This window comes from Antedon bifida, chromosome 3, assembly GCF_963402885.1.
Source record: "Antedon bifida chromosome 3, ecAntBifi1.1, whole genome shotgun sequence".
Taxonomy (NCBI): domain Eukaryota; kingdom Metazoa; phylum Echinodermata; class Crinoidea; order Comatulida; family Antedonidae; genus Antedon; species Antedon bifida.
In genome coordinates, this window is record NC_136228.1 from 34,353,177 (window position 1) to 34,373,980 (window position 20,804).

Consider the following 20,804-nt stretch of genomic DNA (forward strand, 5'->3'; position numbering starts at 1 on the left):
TTTCCATGTATAAAATGTATAGAGCATGAAACAAAGAGTCGATTTCTTTAAAGCAAAGTACAACATTGCAGAGAATACTCACCTTTTACTACTACTTCAAAAGTATGGTTGATAGAACCAAATTCATTAGACACAATGCATGTGTAATTACCGCTATCTTCTAACACCACAGATCTTAGTTTTAACTTTTCACCAACCATATGCTGTAAGACAATTGAATGCATGTTTACATTTCAGAAGAACTCCTTATTTGGGACATCCCTCTTCAGGGGACACTTTCTTAAGAAACATACAAGGGGAAATATATTTTAAAACTAAAGCTAACCATTGAACAATCTGGTGTTGAAGCTGTCCCCCTTAAAAGGACAACTTGACCGAGGACCATATTTTTACAATTTGTCCTTTAATAGTGTCCCCTAATAAGGTTTCTAAAGTACGTACAATAGTACCAACATATTTTCATAATTGGAATTTTTTTAAATGGCCTATGAAGGTCAACTAAATGACAAGGTCAAATGACAGTTGTTAATGAACCTGTTTGACCTTAAACTTATGCATAAATAAGTTTATTGCACTGGTAATAAACAAATCATTCAAATGTCATTCTCAATGAATATATATATTAAAAGTGTTCAGTACAAAATGTCTATATTTCACATAAAGAAAAATAAATCCAAATATGGATATTTAAATTTAAATCTTGATAAACATTTTTCTCTGGTTTTTTTTTCTTTTGATTTAGCTTTTTGCTTATAAGGTGTAAAAAATACTATTGGCTAGTGAATAAAATATTTTCTTTATACCATGAAAGTGCTAGGGAAAACTTGTTTACCTGGCCAGTTGTCCAAGTCGATTCACCATTTTTCTGCCATTCTGGTACGAGCGGTGGTGATAAATTCGTTGGACAGCTTAGCTTGATTGTTTCGCCAACGGCTACATAATATATATTTTGCATTTCTTTGTAAAATGTTGGTGCTTTTTCAACCTTTTCTTGTGTATCTATTTTTGAACAAAAATATAAATTATAATGAACGGCAAAAAATGTCGACATCACTTAGCTATGTAGGATTCCAACATTTACTTTGTTAGAGAATTCTTATAAAGAAAGTATTAGACAAGAAGGAGGTTTCATAGGTTACATCTCAAAAATGGCTTTAAAAACTGTATTTCCTAAATTGTTGGTCTAGCCTCATTTAGTTAAAGGTAATGTATTGCTACAAACAATAGTCCCAAAAGCACATTTAAGAAAGATTCAAGATTCAAGAAATTTTATTTGTCCATAAAAATGGAAATTCACTTTGCTTGGTAGATTAAAACAACAATATTGCAACAATTTAAAACGTGCAGTATTATAACAGATTAAAAATACAAGATAAAAAGTTAAAAATACTGTTAAAAATGTAAAACTATTTAAAAATTGCATTATCGTCTTACATTAGAATTAAAAATATGAATGCTATTTACAACGAAGGATTTTCTAGTTCTACAAAGATTTGCTCTTGGAGGTCGTAGCCTAATACCTGATCTATTTAAGTTATAACAGTAATGTAACGGATGAGTGGGGTCTTTAGCAAAGAAAGGGGAGAAAGGTGACATAGACTTGCCTGTGACTGTGTCATTAACCAGGACTTTTTCTGAGCCATCTATAGAAGGTGATTCTAAAAGAAAACAAAAAAACATTTATTATAAATTCCTAATAATTCAATTTTCTGCTAAAAGATGTTGTTTAATTGAAATATGTAAGAGGTAGTACTTGTATATCAGGAAGAGCAGTTAAAATAATCCATTCACTGCCCGTATTAATAACATTTCGTAATATATACACAAGGACATTTTATGACTATAGTGAATGATTATCGACCTTTGAAAGAAAATCGACTACATGAATAATATAACGCAAGAGTTCAACAACCTGTGATGGTATTATACCCCCACAGGAATGCCAACTACAACCCATACTAGCATGTCAAACTGTATTTCATTTTCACTTTCTGGATGTCATAAGGGAGACACACTAGTGGTACTGTTCCAACATGGTAATAGTATCCGTGGTTTTAGCTTGTAAAAAATCATTAATACTACTAGCCACTAAAATCTGATTCATGAATGTGGCTAAAAATCTCTTTAATTTTATTTCCTATTTGTGTATTAATTCAGAGAATCATTTACTGAGCAATGTTATAGGTTTTCATTGATTATTTACTAAATATCATAACTGGCTAGAAACTGGAATATTGCAGTGAGATTTTGAGTGTAATGTTTGATGATCAAAATGTATTTTACTGAAATGATTACAAAACTTAAACTACAGTATTAAAACAGTGTGTTAAGCATACCAACTCAAATGTATTTTTAACGAGCTATAAACTGGTATATTGTATGTGCAGTATTTGAAATGGAATTACAAAACTGAAACTACTACAGTTATTACACCAGCATGCTACAGGAGTAACATACCAACTAAATTCATTAGGATTCAATGCTGTTATGTTAAATTATGCATTCACCCACACAACAGCGGGACTAACATCCAAAGCGAAACAAAAAAAACTGAAACCACAAGTTTAATTGATGATTGTTAATGATTTGATAACTCACTATCAACATCGAAAAATTATTTATTAAGAGATTTAGTTATAATATTAACGAAGACAGCAAATAAACTCCAACAGAACTTGGGTACAAAGGTTGTGAATGCATTGTTAGAGTTCAACAAGCCTATTGTGTACACGATGATGATAGTGTTTTGGTCGCCAACGTTCTTACATACAATGATTACAATAGTACACTAAGATCACCTTGCTTGGCGGGCTTTCTATCACATGACCATTTCATTTCAAATAAATATTAAGATGTCATAATACACAATTATGCTATGATTTTCAGTTAAAATATTGTAATTTTCTTTATAAATAACATCAGGTATAGGCAAGTTTGTTTGAGAGGTCATGTGAAATGTGAAAAAGGCTGTAGGTTAAAGGGGGATTCTGGGTTTAAAATTGCTTTTAAATATCGTTTATTTATTAAACAAAAAATATTATAACAATATAGACATATCAGAATGAAGAAGTAATGACGAGAAATTAAAAAAATTAAATTTCATATACATTTTAGGGTAAATTCATGGAAAGTCTGTTTTTCAGCAGCTTAGGGAAGCTCATTAATATTCATGAGATATTCACAAAATCACGTCATCAGTCATGGATTCCAAACTCGCGACGTCATGTACGTTGTGTTTGTCAACTAATTTACATCCCTCTCCCCTGTCAAACGACGACCACCCGATCATTGTGAAATACATTTTTTGTAGATTTTCTAAGTTAGGCCTAAACTGTAATAATAACAGTAGTAGCATATATTTATTTGACATTTAATGAAATACAAAATTTAGTACAGATTATATATAGATTGTATACAGGATACTATTTTTATACCTCGAATAGTACAGATCGTATTATCGGCTTCAAGTATTAGGCCTTGCCTAAATCATTTTTTTGTCATGGGTGAGAGCCATTCTGACTAGGGATTCCAAGCCACGATGGCTACCCTACGTTTTAAAACATTGGGGCCCATCATGTGCCTAGCTAGCCTACTACTAAACGATTGGCCCATAAATAACAAAACTCAGTGGATCCAAACCCATCCTATCAACCAAACTCCTAAACAATCTAAACATAAAACGTTCTACAAAATCGGCTGTAAATATTGAGGCAAAACAAGGTCCGATCGCCGTCCGCACGTATGGTGTCCCGATCGTCTAAGTAGGCCTAAAATAGGCCTAGTTTACTCTCCAAAAAAGCGGATACTGCATTAAGCAAGTAGACCAGGTAGTAGGAAGGAGACCTGGCCGATCCGGCCCAGTTAAAAATTGAGCTAGCTAGTGTATGCGAATTGATACTACCAGGCCTTTTACTATAGGCTACACTTGTTAAAATTAGCAATACTTATGTTTACAAATATTCCAACTCTCTCATTCGAGCTATATTATCTATACCATTCCGGTAGGTCGAGTCGACCTTCAATCAAATACTGTACATCGTTCATGTTGTGATTATAGACGGGGTATACTCGACCCGACCAGTTTGGTATTGTATACTGTATCTGCTTATCACGTGACGATGCCAGGCATGGGGGGAGAGAGAGCACGTGTATCGTCGTCTCGCTCTCCTCGCTCAGGAATGTATACGTTACGCTTCATTGATTTTGAAGGCTTTCCCTAAGTCAGTGCGAAAATCGGCAAACGTAAAGTGCAAACATATCTAAGTTTTCACTGTTTTGATAAATTTTGATAGAAAATTGACTTCATAAATGGGAAGACCGACTAAAATTACATCAGATAAGTATAATTTTACAAAAGTAATTGATATGGTTAATGATAACGAGTCGTCGGAAGATTGACCATTTCACGAATTTCCTATTCTGTAACACAGTGTCATATCGCCGTAGCTGCACTTGTAATCTGGCCTCATTTCACAGCCTTCGTTCTGCTTCACTGGGCGCTTATATAAATTGAAACTTTTACCGTTCAAGAGACAAACAAATATATTTTACATTTTTTACTATTCATTTTAAACCCGGAACCCCCCTTTAAGCTAAGAACTAAAATAACTCATTAGGCAGAATTAGTGCCTTCAAACAATAATATGCAAAGCCAAAGTCATGATGGATAGCTGCTAACAGGAAGGCGCAATTATACCAGATAGTATAGTTATACTTTAATAATAGATGATGTTGCTATAGTTACTCATTAGTGTACACAAAATGTATAGATCTGAAAAATGTTATTTACTGTATGAAAAGAAGACATTTTTTAGTAACCTTAATTATCATATATAATGTTTTCACCATGGTGATAAAAACAAGCTGTTTTTTTTATAGAAAAATATCATCTTGAGCAAAATGTCAAAAAATGACAGCTACTGTAACATTCAAACAGTTTCTGTATTTAATTATTATTATTGATCAATTAAATGAGAAATGAACAATATTGTAGGAAAGCGTTTCAATACTTATGTGACCTAGAATTTTAATTATCTTTTGTTTTCTATCATATATTAAACGGTTAATACATAATTAATTACCACAACAGATGTAAAAGCTTTGATGATATATAACGGGAGACGAACCGCGCAAGTAGAAATCAAAAATAAATGCATTAGCCACTTGGATTACTGACAAAAACACAACAATGCTATCACTGACAGAGTATGTATATTGTTTAAGTTCATCTACTGGCTGGGAAACTGCAACTTTCCCACCCTGGTCAAATAACATAACACCTATGCAATAGAATGCCCAGGGTAGCGCTAAGCTACGCAGCACTTACCTGGATTCAAAAGTTCATGGTATTTTGCAAGTTATGAGGAACTAAACGAATAATTTGGGTAATAAACCTACAAAGTTCAGACTTTTGATTTGTTTATATTTAGTCGTTCAAAAATTGCAAAATACATGTTAACTTCTGATAGATTGTTAAAAATCTAGATTGGTTTACACGATTTCAAAATAAAATAAATTTGTTTACAGAAATCATGGAAACAAAATAAATTAATATTTCCTATAAAAATGTTGTTAGAGATAAATAAATAATGTTGCATGTGAAATAAGGAAATAAAACTGGAAAAAAAAGAAGAGTTTTTTTTTACCAAGGGTTTTAAACTTGAATTCAATAAAATCACAAAATTAATTTTTATACAATAATTTTTGATACCACAATTTCAATGAATGTAATTTCAATAATTCTATCTTTTTTTAGGCACATTTTTATGAGGTGAAACGATATAAATGTAAACTCTCCAACAAGAGAAATTAAATCAAATAGACTAATAGCTGTGTCGCTTGGGGTCTGAATGTCTATACAAGTACAATACATTGGAAATATGATAATGCTAAAAAGCATAACAGATTTCAATAACCACTGTACACTAGTGGGAAATAAAAACACTTATTTTAAAGAACAATTTTACTGACGCAGGTTAACAACACAATGAGAGTATTGTGTATTGGTATACCTTTTCAGAACAAATTTTTGGTGGGAGTAGTAAAGGTCCTAAGGCATGATTGAGTTAATAGTTATGGCTTGTGAATGCCTGTTTAGCTCCACAAACAATGGCTTTGCAACTAATGGGTCAAACGAAAATTTGTTTGTTTGATATTCAATAAGGGAGCAGTAAATAATAGAGCGATCAGATTACGCGCACCTTTTTTCAGCTGTTAATAGAACCTTTTTACTTTTTTCCACCTTTAGAAATTATATCAATAGACTTTAGACCATAAAAATGGAATTTAAACGCAGGAAATGAATTTGGTACAAAAATACCAGAGTTAAGTTACAACTTAATTGAGAAGAATTGTTAAGTTTATTCTAGATTTACCTAAATATGCTTGTGTAAACCTTCGCTTTAATTGTTTAAAGTCCGAGCTCGCGTCAAGTTAAATCATTCTTGGCTGGTAAATAGTTTATTTGAAAACAATAACGGTTTATAGAATTAAAAAGTTCAATGACTATGAGTACATTATATCAGAAAAATATACAAAATGAAAATCAAATACGAAATTGACAATAACATCAAAATAATTCTTTGAAAATACAGAAAAAAACCCCCATGTTATTAATAACATTGTAGCTAAGCAACTTCACATTATTTTAGATATTAGTAATAATGTTAGTAAGTAGCAGATAGACAACACTAATTAACTTTCCAATGTAACAAAGAAACTAGCAATTCAATATATGAAAAACAAAATTCATATATCTATCAATAACTAAAAATTGTTTTTTAATGTGAGCGGTGTAAACATGTTTTTCACAGGCTGGCAATTAAATCCTGTTGATCGGAACAAGTGCATATAAATCTTAAACTAGAAATTGCTAACAATGCTTGTAAAAGAGGTCAGCCTTTGTCTGTATAGATATGATGAACCAGTTGACTGAAGATGCATTAAAAATCAACTAGCAATCAGCCATACAAACTGTCTCCAATAAGTACATTTCAATTCAAACAGCTTTTATTATCCTAGACTAAAATACCAGCAAACAAATGGCAACAATTCAACCGTAAAGTGCCATAAAAAAAGGTATTTATACAGGATACAAAAATCCTAGGCAAGATAACGGATACGATTATCATTTTCAACCTATAAAACTTTTGTTCTGAATTTACTAAAAAAAATTCCAATTTTAATTTCCAATCACGTTTCCATTCCAAGGTTGAATTATAATATTCAGTTATTTACTGTATTAATTTAAATCTATGTATTTTAAAGATAATCTATGCTAAATTCCAAAGTAAAGCTATAGTTATGTTTATTCAATTATTATTTTATTCTAATCATTTTTAATAAAATCCACTAAAAGCACTCATGCATATGAAAAAAAATATCATACATTAAAATGAACGAAACATCTTTTTAAAAATGTCATTACATTTGCAACAAGGAAAAAAAAGTGTACATTTTCCACTACACAAACAATTTTGCTTTTTGTAATTGATCTACGTTACTGTATTGTTTTGTAAGTAAAGATCGGAAATAAAGGTTGAATCCAAAACAAATCTACTTATAACCAAAGTGTAAAAGTTAGTTTCTAACAAATTGAAATACAAAAAACAAAAGTCAATTACTCCACTTCGCGTGCAATGCTTGAAAAGTATAAATACCTTAAGAATGAAACAAAACCGTAGTATTTAACTTTGAAAAGAATTAATTGAATTCAGCGACCTTGTACTCTTGTTTGTTCACAATTTTTAAAGCTAGTTTGCGGTAAACAATAGAGGGTTAAACCGTTCTTTGAAATGTGTGGATCAAATTTTGAAACAGCCACAAAAGGAACGAAAATTATTTACTAGCGTACAAAAGCTGTTGATTAAACCCAGAGGTAGCTGACCAAACTAGAGCCTCAAGACATCAATATTTTAATAGACTTCCTATATCTACAATTAAACCATCCTCGCCACAATAGAATTGCTTTGTAAAATCTGAACTTTTAATCTTTTATGCATGCTGTATCTACAGATTCTTTAGAAGAATAAGTTTAGAGATGAAATATTTTTAGCATTGAAGTAATAGATTTGATAATCAATAGTGTTCAAATAACAGCCTAAAGCTACTTGACTAATGGCGACTATATTTGGATAAGATTTCTTTCAATATATTTAACAGAATTTTGCATTGTTAAAAATGTTATAATTCCATCAATATCTTAATTGTGGTATAAGTGTTATAGTACGTTTGAAATGGGAGGGGAAATGGAAATGAAATTACAGTAGGAGAGAAATGATAATGAAATTGGAAGGGAAAATGGGAGAGAATGAATGAATGAATCGATAAAGAAGGCTTTTCTTTTTATTTATTTATGAATGTTGCAATGCATCTACTTTTCAACAACGCTTGTAAACAATAAAGTCTAGAAGGCTACCAAAATTAAGATATGTGTTAATATAAAGTATAAAGTAGTATTGTCTTTTTTAAAAAAACAAATGTCATTGAATGTTATTTTAAAAATATATATAAATATTGGTAGAATGCCAAAAATGGATGAGGAAAAGGATGGAACTACATAGTACTAGAGTAATTAATTTTACATCAGGTTCTACTACTAGTAATAGTAGTACAATATGTCGATGAACAGAAGCGTTGTTAATTTGGTGTACTTGAATATTAACCACAGGTAACCACCTCATGAGTACAGTACACTAATCACTATCACCTTGAACTAGCCAGCTTTTAACAAAAAAAACATGGTTTATATTAATATATTAACTGTTTATCCTTCCAAAATCATTTACGACTCATTTAATTATCCTTTAATTAAGGGAACGAGTCACAAACTTTGGTGTCCGATTACACACGTGTTGAACATGCAGTAGAACAATTGACGACGTCGGTTACCATGTATTTTAAATTTAGTACGATCATAGATACATCTTTGAAAACAGATAAATTCATGATTAAAGTTAACATGTTACATGGTCTCTCAGACTTTCTATATCTAGAAGGCTCAGATATATCCGAGATCCAAGTTTTCTAGATCCAAGTTTTCTAGACACCCCAGTCGACAAAAATTAGAACTGTTTCAATTACACACATACATACAAAAAAAACACCCCAAAAAAAACACTGAACCAACACCTTAAACAAAGAGACAAAAAAAGTTATGAAAACTTGTGAATAATTTTAAAAGCAAAAACCTTGTTTGACAGATACAGAATGGAAAAACATCTTTAAATCTGAAAGTGACGGTGAACTAATCATAAACTACATACTGGATATTGTTGTATCAACCTATCTTATAGTAAAAATGAATGATGATACCAGACTATATCTTGATAAATTTAAATCAATCACATTTGGAACTTGAAATAGCATGAAATTACATTAACAGATTACAAACTTGCAAATTATTAAGGAGATCCCAGTCCAGCTATAAAACTTATCAATTTAGTGTGAGAAGTAAAATCCTATATACAGAACTTATAATGACTGTACAAGGTGACCGTAATTGCAACGGAAGTTATCAAATACTTCTCACCAATACCAGTAAGCCGACCACAAATTTAGCAAATTATCGGTCCTCATTGAACATTAGAAGATGATAGAGTTGTAATGGTTACTATGGCAACATATCTAGCCGTGTTATTACTCGTAAAAGTAAGATGAACTTTTAGAAATATTGACTTGTGAGAAAGTTTGGTTGAGTTGTGTTACACGATTGTTCCAACTGTACTGTAGTTATGTTTAGAGACGAGGGCATCACCTGTGGTGGAGGTGAGAAATGGCGGTAAAGTGTAAGTGCCAATTACCCATGTAAACTTAACGCTATTTTGTAAGCTTGCTGCCATGCCTGATGGATAACAAGATAAAAGATAATGATCACAATATTCATACCTACCGTATATATTTTCCTAAAATTCATACCTATATATGTTTCTAAAATTCATACCTGTATATTTCTTTCCTAAAATTCATACCTACAGTAAATTATTTTTTCATAAAATTCATACCTGTATTATTTTTTTAACTAGTTGTAAATACTTGAAAGAGAATTACTAAAATCAACAAGTTAGCTCAGATATTAATATTATGATAAACAACTTTTACATTTTTGTCATTTATTGAAAACATAATTTAAAGTATTAAAGAGTTCTTCTACATGTGACATCCCCTTCAGGAGTAACTACATGGTATTCAAATTAAATATTTAAAAGGCATGACATTGGCTGTCACCATCTCATCACTACACAATCTTCACAGATTGACCAGGCTTTTAAGGATTACATCCTGCCAATGCCTGTACCTTTGTGGCTCATCGGGGATCCTAGGCCTAGTAACTTGTTCTTCTGTGCATCTACTTACCAGGATTAATACCACTGAGAAGGCAGATTGTGCCTGTCAATAGATCAAGGCCTGCTGTACGCCTTGACTTATAATTTTTTTTTTGGTAATTTCTAAATATCTGTCATATTATGTTTACTGTACCTAAATTAAACGTGACCTAGTATTAATATTTTCTGAAAGTTTATCTTCCAAATTATTATCCCCGCTTATATTCAAACAAATTGGTAGAGTAGATATTGATTTGTCATAATACAGTTAACTCATCCAATACTGGACTCTCTAAAAACTGGAAAATCTCCTAAAACTAAAAAATTCACTTTTACCATTAAAAACACATTCTGAATACAGACTTTTCAGACACATTAGGCCAGCCCAATGGAGAGTTGACTGTATTAATAAAGAATTGTAAATGTTACAAACTACAAAACCTGTAACTGGCATCAGTTCCTTGATCCTAGGCCGTAGTATTAAATGGTTTTATTTTTAACCAATCTTGGACTACCACTTTTATATATAATTATAAATCAGTTCTTTTTTAAATATGAAAAAGACAAAACGATGTCATTTAAAATTGGATGTAGTTTTTACTGCTGTATTTTTGTGAGTCATTATGTATTTTTGGTTTTTTTTTCTTACTAATAGCGGGTGAATGAGTACCAGGTGATGAGGGCTTTGAACTTGAAAGGCAAACAGGTGCAAACAAAGTAAAGTACAAAATACCTGGTTGGCAAACATTGGTGTAAAGATACCTTACGAAACAATGGTAGAATAGACAGACTTACTAACAGGTACTGGTAAACAACTAAACGCTCATGGCAAAGTTTGATTTCTCTATAGAACGAGTAAAGAAATCGTAAAACAATAGAAAAAAAAGGGCCTGAATGTAAACGCTGCTGGTGGTAAAACTATAAGATAACAGAGACTCACTCATGATCAATAAACATATTCCGATTTGAAAATGTCATTGTACATAATCAATGTTGCGCTTTCTAAGCTTATGAGACTCGCAATCCATCAAAACAAAGAATTCATTGTGGCTAAATGGTATTGTAAAATCCGTCATATTTCATGAACGAAATAAATCATATTAATTATTTTCTAATATTCTTTGTTATCAATTTTAATGAACACAAGGTATGAACCAAACCAGTAGCACATTCTTTGTTTTACTGTATTATTTTCAACAAAGGCGCGTTTAAAGGTTATCTATCAAATGTTTAATAGAGCATTAATGTCTCCAGAGACTATTGAAATGAATCCACTACGTTTAATTGATTAATAATGATGATGTACATACGTATAGCAGCAGGTCTCTTGCGTCCTATATTCTGTTCAAACCAAACAGAATATAAAATACAGTACTAATATTCTCCTTCGTTTGCATGATTAAAGTACATGCTTAATAAGTTCCCACATTTTAAGTACAGTGGTTCAGTTTTCCGTATTCAAAAGTTACTGATATACATTCACCAGTCTTTCGTTGTTTTAAAAAAAGAGAATATAAACACAAAAAACGCGGTTTACGCCTTTCATAACAGTTGCCTTTTCTACTTGATAGATGTCTTTAAAAAAAATAGATAAAAAATAACAATTAGAAAATAAAAAATTAACAAAACAATTTTTGAACAAATATTGTTAATCAATAATAAAGACGGCAAAAATGATATTGTTTTCATTTCGTAAATCAGGACAGAAGGTCGGAAGGTCAATTAATTTCTTGTGCTCAGTAGGCTGGACAAAACATATGAAAATCAATATGATTTGTATAGCGACAAGTCCATTAGCAAAGTGAAGAATAAGCACAGTTATTAATGGTCTCTAGCTGAAAACATGCGACATGCCGAACAAAGAAATGTTACAAACAGATTCCACTTACAGATTATCAAAAATTATCGTAAAATTTTCCTTCAAAACTATCAATTCAGTTAGTACAGTAAATAGTACGTTTGCAAATTTGATGTTATTGCTGTATTTATTTGTTTGTAAAAGATTGTGGCATAATTGCCTATCCATATTATTAATTATAGATAGAAATAGCCTAACTATATCCGCTGTGCAAATAGTTAATAAAATATTAAATCAGCGCAAAATAAGGAACAATTAAAAATCATCAATTTAAATATGTATGACACAATCTGCGTTGTATGCTATCAGAACCAATTCAAATTTTGCGATCTTGTAAATGAAAAACAAACCTCAGCTATTTCTGTTGTGACCCTGACTAAACAGTTTCTCGCTATTCATAAAAATGGGTCAATTCGGAATACTGAAAAGGAATGAAAAATAGTTCTTACACAGATTATGAAGAATACTTACAACTATTGAATTTGCTGAACAACCTGAAGAAATTCTATGATTTTGTATTCTTAAAATCAAATGGAGTATGCAATAGTTAATCAAGGCATTCAACCAAAAATACAGTCTATGCTTTCATTGTCACTAATTCCAAAATATGCAAATTAACAACGGAGTACAACACAACAAAACACAACAATGTGAATGAATCAACCTTATAACAATTAACGACGACGACTTTGATACATTCATCTTTGTTTCTCATTCAAAAGATCCTTCACCCTAAAATGTGAAATAAATTACTGAAATATCGCTATCGATGGTTAACAAGATAAACACTTGTCTGTTTTCTGGTTCATTTGTACTAAGTGTTAGTTTAAGTTATTTGAGTGGAACTTGCCAGAAGAAATGTAGCATTTAACAAAGAAACACAGATACAAAATGTTTCATTCCTCCCAGTTAAAGCTTTCATTCTTTTGGATTTACTGTATAATCGTCATAATTAAAGTTTAAATTAAAGTTAATATATATTCAAAAATATTAATTTTCATTGTTGTACTGTATGAAGTAAGTTCATTAATAGCAATCCACATTTTTTGTTTGCTTATTAAAAATGTAACAAATTAAACCAGACAACTTATTAATAAATGTCCTAGTTCTACACATTATTATTTTTTCAAGTGTTTTTTGTTTGTAAATTTGGTAAAGGATAAGTTGATGACAAATATTAATGGTATATCTCCCACTGACTTCTAAAGCCCATGATTAAGCCAGTAGCCAACAGCTGCTCACAGAATGTACATCATTAATACTTTGCGCAACAACTCCCCCCCATGGCGTCAAGAAACACTCACGACAACGACGTGCACAAGTATCTGTGTGCGTATATCATTCGGGAGACGGAATATTTTCCACTAATTATAACTGTCAGGTGAAATATTATATTTGATAATTCAACGGCAATGCAACAACCCTTGTTTAATTGAGAAAAAGATGTATAAATCAACTTCTCGCATCTGCCGAATATGATTACAGATCTCTCCCATAATTACATCAACCTGTTGGTGTTTTGTGAATCTCTTTAAGAAATTGAAAACAGTTCTTACCGATTCTGAAATATAAAAGCTTTCCTAATATTCAATTAAATGATTTTATAATTAGTATGGTAATAAAAAGATTGGTTTATAAATAGTGTACATGTGGTAATGTATTGTTACTCAAACATTACTGTTGAATGATATATAATTATTTAATGACTAATAAATCAATTCATGGAATACTAAATCCTTACTTTCTTTTTCGTATCCCCTGCCGGGGTTTTTTGTTAGGTACAGAAACCAATTTAATTACTGCGTGGTATTTCAGCGGCCTTTCCACTGCAGTTGCTGACTTGGTTTAGGGCAATACATTCCTGATTACCAGACCCCACACTTTGATGTTGCCACATTACGGAAACATTTGTGGTTTAGTAACATTAACAACTGATAAACGTATACATTTCACTAAAGACGACAAAAGTTTCACCTTTTAAAATTCTTTCATTCATAAAAATAGAATTCACACAAAAATATATGGACTGCAATTAGAAAAATGCTTAATCAGACCATGTTTTGTTAGTTTGGTATACAACCATTATCCAACTTAACCCATGTTGGTCCTCTTATATAAGCCCCCCATGCAACTTGACCAATTTTGGTCCTCTTTTATAAGCCCATCATGCAACTTGACCAATTTTGGTCCTCTTTTATAAGCCCACTTTGACCCAATTTTCAAAAGTAATGATTGAATTTTCTTGTGGGCAATTAACTGTAAGATAATTTCTAAAAAGTATATGCAGCAATTACTAATATAATCTACGTTGGGTAGTGTAGTGAAACTGAGCCAATCGTAACCTAGTTTAGAGCGTTTACTTTGAACCGAACACTTTCAAAACATCACACTCATTTTTATATTGAATCTTGCGTAAATAAGTAAGTGAAACACGAACCATGTGCGGGAAATCATTTGCCGATTTATTTTCATCAAAATGAACAAACTTACGAGATTTAGTTGAAGCTAAATGGACATCACATGGACAGACTCCCATTATTTATGTAAACAATCAAATAACTGTTATATTTTATTTTAACTGCCTTACAAATTAATTTACAGGAAATTCATCTATTGAACTTTGTATTAAATATAATACATAGATTAAATGCTTTGAGGGCTTGAATTGTTTGCATTATAGACTTATTATAAGATCCTTCTCAACTCGCTGAAAGGTATTTTTATTATTGTAAAATGTAATATTAAAGGAATTCAGCAGAATTATATGATCAAACTGCTTTGTTTGTTGGTGTAAATACACTAAAGGTCTTTTTTAAAGCTATGAGGACTGTATATACAGTATATTCAATTTTTTTTCCACAATGAATGTACTCAAAATATGCAGGTATGTTTACTTTATACAAGAGAAGAACCATATCATAAAAGTAATATTCTTAAAATGGTCGTATTTTTACAAAGTACATTCTAAAGATTCCAAGACATGTTTTATATGAATTAATTTCAATAATTAGTTTTAATATTAACTTTATTTAAACTTGTATTATGGAATTAATATTGTAATATTTATAACATTCAGTTCTATATTTACTACCCATAATTCTTGTGAAACATTAATAACATTGGTCACATGTTGTAAATCTAATGTGATAAGTTATCTTTATGTCATAGATAATCACAAAGTCGAACAATGTACTTTGTTTTTAAAAAAACTAATGTCATTGAAAGAAGATCTTCTTGATATAGAAATGCACTGTGTTGTAGTAAACAGATAAAAGAATGTTATTTGAATCAACTCACCTGTGGCAATAATTGATTCCTCTGCTACATTAGACAATAATAGTCCACTTAATATGCAGTAGAACAACGCTGCAGTACAGCATTTAGTCTGCTTACTCTTCATTGCTAATATGTTCCTACTTCATTACTGGAGAAATTATAACTGGCTAATTTCACCTTCCCCTTACATCAGAGTAGGAACCCTTATTCCTAGAAGAAAAAACACACAATGGGAATTAGCCCAGAAAGAACAATAGACTGAAATCAGGTTGCTTTGTTTTGAGAACAATAGAGTGCCGTAAACAGACAAATCAAGGAGCATTGTGCATGTTCCCTTTAGAATGACATGTACTGGAATACCTGACCAAGTACATGTACCTACCCATGTCAGGTGTTACAATGACACTGTCAATCATACCTTACTCTATACAGGGTGAATTTGAAGTGTTATCAATAGTCAATATCATTTTGAATAATGTTTAGCTTGTGATCACTATACCATATCATCTACAAATAGGTTAAGTTTATATTCTAAACCAACAACTACACATATTAAATTAGGCAATTAAAACTTCTTTTTAAAGCAAATTCTTTAAATATGTAGCGACTAAATTGATCTAGTAAATTACAAAAAGCATTCAAGCAGAAATATAAAAGATAAGAGGACAAAAATGTGTATTTAATCCTCAATGGTGCTATGTACAGTACAGCAAATTGCATTCCTAGATTTGATTTTCAATTATTGAAAGAATCCAAGACTATAACTGATATTTTATGTAGAATAGAGAATAAAAATAACCATGTAATTATCGTGATTCAAGGACAACAATTGTTGGTTAATAATAAAAATTGAAATTCATACAAAAATCACTCAATTCCAAGTTATTGATTTGAAACTTTAGTTCAATACCAATGTTATGCTATTTGGATTTTAGGACAAACAAAAAGAAAAGATTTGATGTGGGACTCGACTATTAGTAGTTTAGTCTAAAGTTCAGAATGATTATCTAGGAATGATATACAGTATGATTGATTATATTAATAAATAATATGGAATTTGAATAGAAAACTTGGTTGATGAATATAGTAACAAGGGAATTTAGCCCCAAACTACAATTTATGGGGATGATTTTTTCCTAGTTTCTTCATCTGGTATTACGCTTTTAGGGTACAGTTTTTGTTCATTGGGTCATAACTCCAAATACAGTTCAAGAGAGGGTCAAGGTAAGCAGCAACCTCTACACCTGAAATTACCAATGTATTATATTGCCTTTACAATGACCAGCTAATGCACCTGCTACCAGAATACTACTGTATTCAAATCTTATTAGTTGTTTGTAGCTAGAAAAACACTTTTAATCATCATTGTATAAATTTTAGTCAGGTACAGCAGGATACGTACAGTAGATTGTGCTTGGTAACGCCAACCTATAAGTTTTTTAATTTGTTAAAACAAAAATAAAAAAATATATGAAAAAATTGTTGTTTTTTTTTGACAGAACTGGTAAATAGTATAAATATAACAATTCCATAATGTAAATAATACAAATATATTTTGCCATTGTAAAATTCTTTTAGACGGAACAAAATCACACAAATCAATTACAATTAAGTTTGAGTCTTCAGTAGAGACCAAGTGAAACATACTCTTCATTGGAATGTACCAAATAGCTGCCATCAACTGACCTCATTTTTAACGACTAAATAAGCTTTTACAGCTTTTTAAAAGCATTTTTACACTTCCAAAAATCAAATTCTTTTCTAATACAAAATTGAATTATCAGTAAAAACTAATGTGATCAAACTAGCCTTCCATAAATCAGTATATAATTCTTTAAATGATACTTAAATCATATTTTCACTTGTAGGCGAAATATAATATATTAATATTTCAAGATCAAATGACTGAATCGTTAATTCTCGCGTTTTCTCGCTTGTCTGCGCACATGTTTTCTTATCCAGATGGCTTCTAGTGTATCGTTCTTGATACATCATATCACATGCATACCTCAGGTCTTATGACAGAAGGAGGAAGATGAACTTAACATAATACAAAGACTTGTTGTTGCATTACAATTACACTTGAGGCGTAGACGTTGATACATTTAAATATTATCAATATTGATTTTACAATTTACAAAAAATGTAATTTATTCAATTTTTATAGGGGTTTTATAGAGTTATTTTATTGATTGAATTATTATAGACATTGACAAACATTTGTTTTTTTTTTAAAAGGAATTCCAAATTGAATATTTCTTTAAACCTTCCTTAACAGTCACTTGGCAAATAGCTTACGTGACACATGGTGGCAGGGTTTTGGAGCAAACATCATGATGCGTACGTACATGATTTGTTGCTTGTACGTACATATTTTCTCCCAAACCCTTTGTATCATGCATTGTGCAATAACATTCCTCGCGAAATAAAGCTATTTTCGATAAACCTTATGAGAAAATAGTTGGCAAAGATTTCACAGACATTCATTTTTAGAAAAATTAAGAATTTCTTTTATTATCATTTCCTTATCTAAAAAGCTTTCACGAAAAATTGCTCTTATGAATTCCTGTTTTAACCAACTCTACTATATTCAATAATCCACATAATTCCCACTAACCACTTAGCAATACAATAACTGACAATACGATCACAATAACGTCTTTCATTTACTGCATATCCATTGTAAAAGTTAAAAATATGACATGTTACTATTAGTTACTATGTGTATGTGTCTAGTTGGGCTAGCAACACTTGAAATGCAGTTATTTTAAATACATTATTCAGGGAAAAATTCATTTTAAAATTTTGTTTAGCAATATTGCTAATCAAACTGATTTTTGAGTCAAGAAACATAGTTTTGTATTGTATTTTTTGCTACACAATTTTGTTTTGTTTTGTATAGCTTTTTGCTATGCCACACTGGCGAAATTATTCCCTGAAAATACATTACTTTAACATTTTACAGTATTGGCTTAAAATCAATCAATACCATATAGGAACACAGCTAATGTACATACATTTTAGCGTAAAAAGACATGTTCAAATCTGTTCAATAAAGTCAAAATCAAATGTGTGCAACCCAATGATTACATTCAAATTTGGGTGTGGTCAATTATCGCCTGAACACCCTTTGTCTCAGACTTCCTGATTGGTCACAATAGTGTAGACAGTTATTATAATTGACACACACTAATTAAGTGTACAGTATACTAAATTAAAGACATCAATCAGAACAAAGTAATATGCTTGCTACTTTAATATTTTGTGCAAGATAACATTAAGGTTGCTAGTCTGTGGATTTTACATGATGCCAGTCAAAGAATTGTATAAAAATATTACAATTTGTGACAATCTTAGACACCACTCCCTCTATCAGGGCATCATTTATAAGGAGCGCCTGCGCGACCGCGCTCCTCCGCGCTCCTCAACAGGCTTCGAGGAGAGCAATTTATCGCGCTCCTTAATTTTCAAAATAGAGCCTAGCTTTTGACAGTGTTGATTTTTCTGTCAAGAAGCCTAAAAACACGTGGATTTTTAAAAGTTAAAACCAATCTAGGCCTAGGCTAATAATATATAAGCTAAGTTATAAAGCTACAAGCCTAATGGCAGTCCCTCGTTTTTAAGGATCGCGAGCGCGATCGCAATCAACAACCTTCGAAAAGGAGAGCAATTCATCGCGCTCCATCTCACAGTGCGAGGTACCAACAAAGGGGATTCCCCTGCCTGCGCGCATTATTCAAGGGCGAGTTTACTTCATCGCCTCATAGTGCAACCAGTACGGTGTCATAGAAACACCTCCTTTACAGGAAGATCATGTCCCAACCAATACTTTTTCCCTTTATGTTTTTATGGAACGAGTTAATAAAATATATTTAATTTTAAAAGGAAACATTAATATAGGAGGCCTAAATATAATGTTTATTATTTAAAAAAGCTTAGCTGCTGGTTGCTTTAATTATGTCATTTTGAAGATGGATTATTTCTTCGAAAGTTCTAACCAATTTTGGTCACTCAAATCCTCCTCAAAACACGTGCTGATGTGTGACGTCAGCATCTTCTAGAAGCTCTCTCAGCCCTCCCCTATTGTGCGTGCGCCCATGTGTGACACATGTAAACACGATCAAATATCTTTCTTAATTATTTTAAAATGACACTTTGTAACTTATTATCAATATTTTAATGGCTGTTGCATGTTAGAATTGTATAATTTATGAATTGCAGGTAAATACTTTTCAGGTTTTCTGTCTGATTTCTAGGCCAACAAGCTAGGCTAGAAAAGCTAGGCTAAAGGCATATAGTTGGCCAGGACAGGATTCTCCAGGCTCCTGAAACCCAATCTACCCAGGCAGGCCATAAAAAAAAAATTGGCTTGAGTTTTTTGTACTGTAGAATAATACGATCCCCACGGAAAATATTGTGTGTAAAGGTGGGTGTGGGGAATTTTGTTGGCTGCCCGGCGGGGGGGGGGGGGGGGGGGGTTATCCCCTGTCGGGCAAAAAAATGTGTACAAAAAATTAATAAGGGCCAGCCATTTTTAATAAGGGCGACCATCCTTCAACTTCAACATAAATATTTGAGGAGAGCGATTTAAAATTTTTGCAAGGAGAGCGAATTGCTCTCCTCGGTGATTTGAGGAGAGCGATTTGTTGCTCTCCTGGGTTTTGCATACGTGATGCCCTGCTCTATGATGCTTATGGTGCCAATCTCTGTCGTCAATTATAAATAATTTTCTTATTGTTTAAATGATTGCATGGAAAAGGTTAATGTAGTGGACACTTAAACTTAAGTATTTTCTTATACTGAAATTTAATTCTAGTTTTCAATCACAGAATGATATTTTTAATTCATCAAATGTATCACTAATTTTAAACGCTTCCACCCAACACTAAGAAGCCTAATACTGTATCATCCAAAAAGAAATTTTAAAATCCAGTTTCTATTTTTGTAAATTCTGTTCTTTAGCAGTTTTATTGTAGACGATAATAAAGTAAAATGTAAGGATATAAAGCTAATTTATAAGTTATGTTTATTTTGAGATACTAAGAACTTGTTTGGATAAAAACAAACCAATCAAGAATAACAACAATCATTAGTAATATGTTATTTTTGTTTCAATTCGAAATTTTCTTCCTGTAAAACCAATTACAAAACTACTAAATATACATTTTTTCGCTTTCTTCATCAAAAGTAGATAAAACATTAAACAATTGTTTTATTTTCCAAGAAAATGCCTTGTCATTTTGAACAAAAGCTCATTGATATTAAGTCAAGTGATAAAATCATCTTCAATTTAATTGACAATAATAAATTATTTGAAGGTCACGGACACAAGTCAAATCAAACAAAAT

The 20,804-nt window shown here is 31.4% G+C and overlaps 1 protein-coding gene across 6 annotated transcripts in view; it reads right to left on the reverse strand.

Annotated features, from left to right (window-relative positions):
* The window catches only part of LOC144838419 (fibroblast growth factor receptor-like), a 96,837-nt gene that overhangs the window by 18,273 nt on the left and 57,760 nt on the right, over positions 1–20,804 (reverse strand). For all 6 annotated transcript variants that reach the window (XM_078693763.1, XM_078693765.1, XM_078693764.1 and 3 more), the window contains 4 exons: positions 15,478–15,666; positions 1,605–1,658; positions 833–999; positions 83–203 (listed from right to left, as the gene is read on the reverse strand). In XM_078693763.1, the coding sequence (XP_078549889.1) occupies positions 83–203; positions 833–999; positions 1,605–1,658; positions 15,478–15,580 (445 nt within the window). In that variant the 5' untranslated portion in view covers positions 15,581–15,666. The remainder of the gene's footprint in view (positions 1–82; positions 204–832; positions 1,000–1,604; positions 1,659–15,477; positions 15,667–20,804) is intronic.